Source organism: Austrofundulus limnaeus, unplaced genomic scaffold, assembly GCF_001266775.1.
Source record: "Austrofundulus limnaeus strain Quisiro unplaced genomic scaffold, Austrofundulus_limnaeus-1.0 Scaffold434, whole genome shotgun sequence".
In the NCBI taxonomy this organism is placed as follows: Eukaryota; Metazoa; Chordata; class Actinopteri; order Cyprinodontiformes; family Rivulidae; genus Austrofundulus; species Austrofundulus limnaeus.
This window is the reverse complement of record NW_013952836.1, coordinates 330,586-331,675: the sequence shown is the minus strand read 5'-3', so window position 1 is coordinate 331,675 and position 1,090 is coordinate 330,586. Positions and strand designations below refer to the sequence as shown.

At 41.6% G+C, this 1,090-nt stretch overlaps 1 protein-coding gene across 1 annotated transcript in view; it reads left to right on the top strand.

The window, feature by feature from the left end:
• Nucleotides 1-1,090, top strand: part of gtf3c3 (general transcription factor IIIC, polypeptide 3) — a gene marked incomplete at its 3' end in the record, with an annotated part of 34,276 nt that overhangs the window by 18,937 nt on the left and 14,249 nt on the right. Inside the window, 1 exon segment of the mRNA XM_014024659.1 lies at nt 665-867. Coding sequence (XP_013880113.1) covers nt 665-867 — 203 coding nt within the window.

Below are 1,090 nucleotides of genomic sequence, written 5' to 3'. Positions count from 1 at the left end.
CTTATGCATTCAAGAGACACACATGCATGTACAAGTAAAAGGAAAAACTAAAATATATATTAAAAAACATTCAAATTTAAATCATGTGTTAAAATATAAAATTTGTTGGAACTAAGTTGGAAAAATAAATATGAAGGTGAATTAAATTATAAAACATGAGGTGAAGTTCTCCTTTTTAATTTATTTGGTGCATTTTAATTTTTTTTTTATTTGTTTAAAGGTTCATTTATCTGTTTCTGCTTTTATTTCTAATTATGTCAGTGTCGGTCCTCCATACTGCAGAACATGAAGAGGTAGTTCAGTGACTGAATCAGGTGTGTTGGAGCAGGAAACATGTAAAACATGTAGGACTGAGACCCCCCAGGACCAGGACTGAGACCCCCCAGGACCAGGACTGCCCACCCCTAGTAGAGCCTGAGTGAGTTTCTGCAGGAGTGACCCTGACTGGTGCAGCCTGTCCATCCATGACAGACCACAGGAAGCTGTCAGTCAGTCTGACCTTTGACCCCATCACTGTCATGTGTTTACATAATGTACACWCAGGATTGTTGTTCATTCTTTGTGTTTGATGTACTTCAACCACTGTTGTCTTGTTCATACTATGTATTATGTATGAAAGGTCACAGAGCTGTGANACCAGTTGTGTGTTACTGTTGTGTTGCAGAGTGTCTGAACGCTCTGGGACACATGAAGGAGGCAGCTGAAAGCTACAGTAAGGTAGTGGACATGGCGCCGCAGCACCTGGAGGCCCGGCTCTCTCTGGCCACCATACAGCAGCAGCTGGGACGGACGGACCTGGCTCTCAAAGCTCTGGAGTCCATGTATGATACAGACACACTGTCGCAGGACTCGTCCGCTGCACAGAAGGTGAGGGGCGTGGCTTATTGAAGAGATGACGGGGTGAAGTAGAGCTGTATATGTGACAGAACGTAGAAATTTACCCTCTGCTGTCATACAGTGGGCTGTGAAGGTTTGGGCAGCCTTGTTAATTTTCCTGATTTACCTTATAAATCATTGATTGTTTGGATTTAAAAAATCAATTAAATATATCATATAGGGAACAAACAGTGATATTTGAGAAGTAAAATGA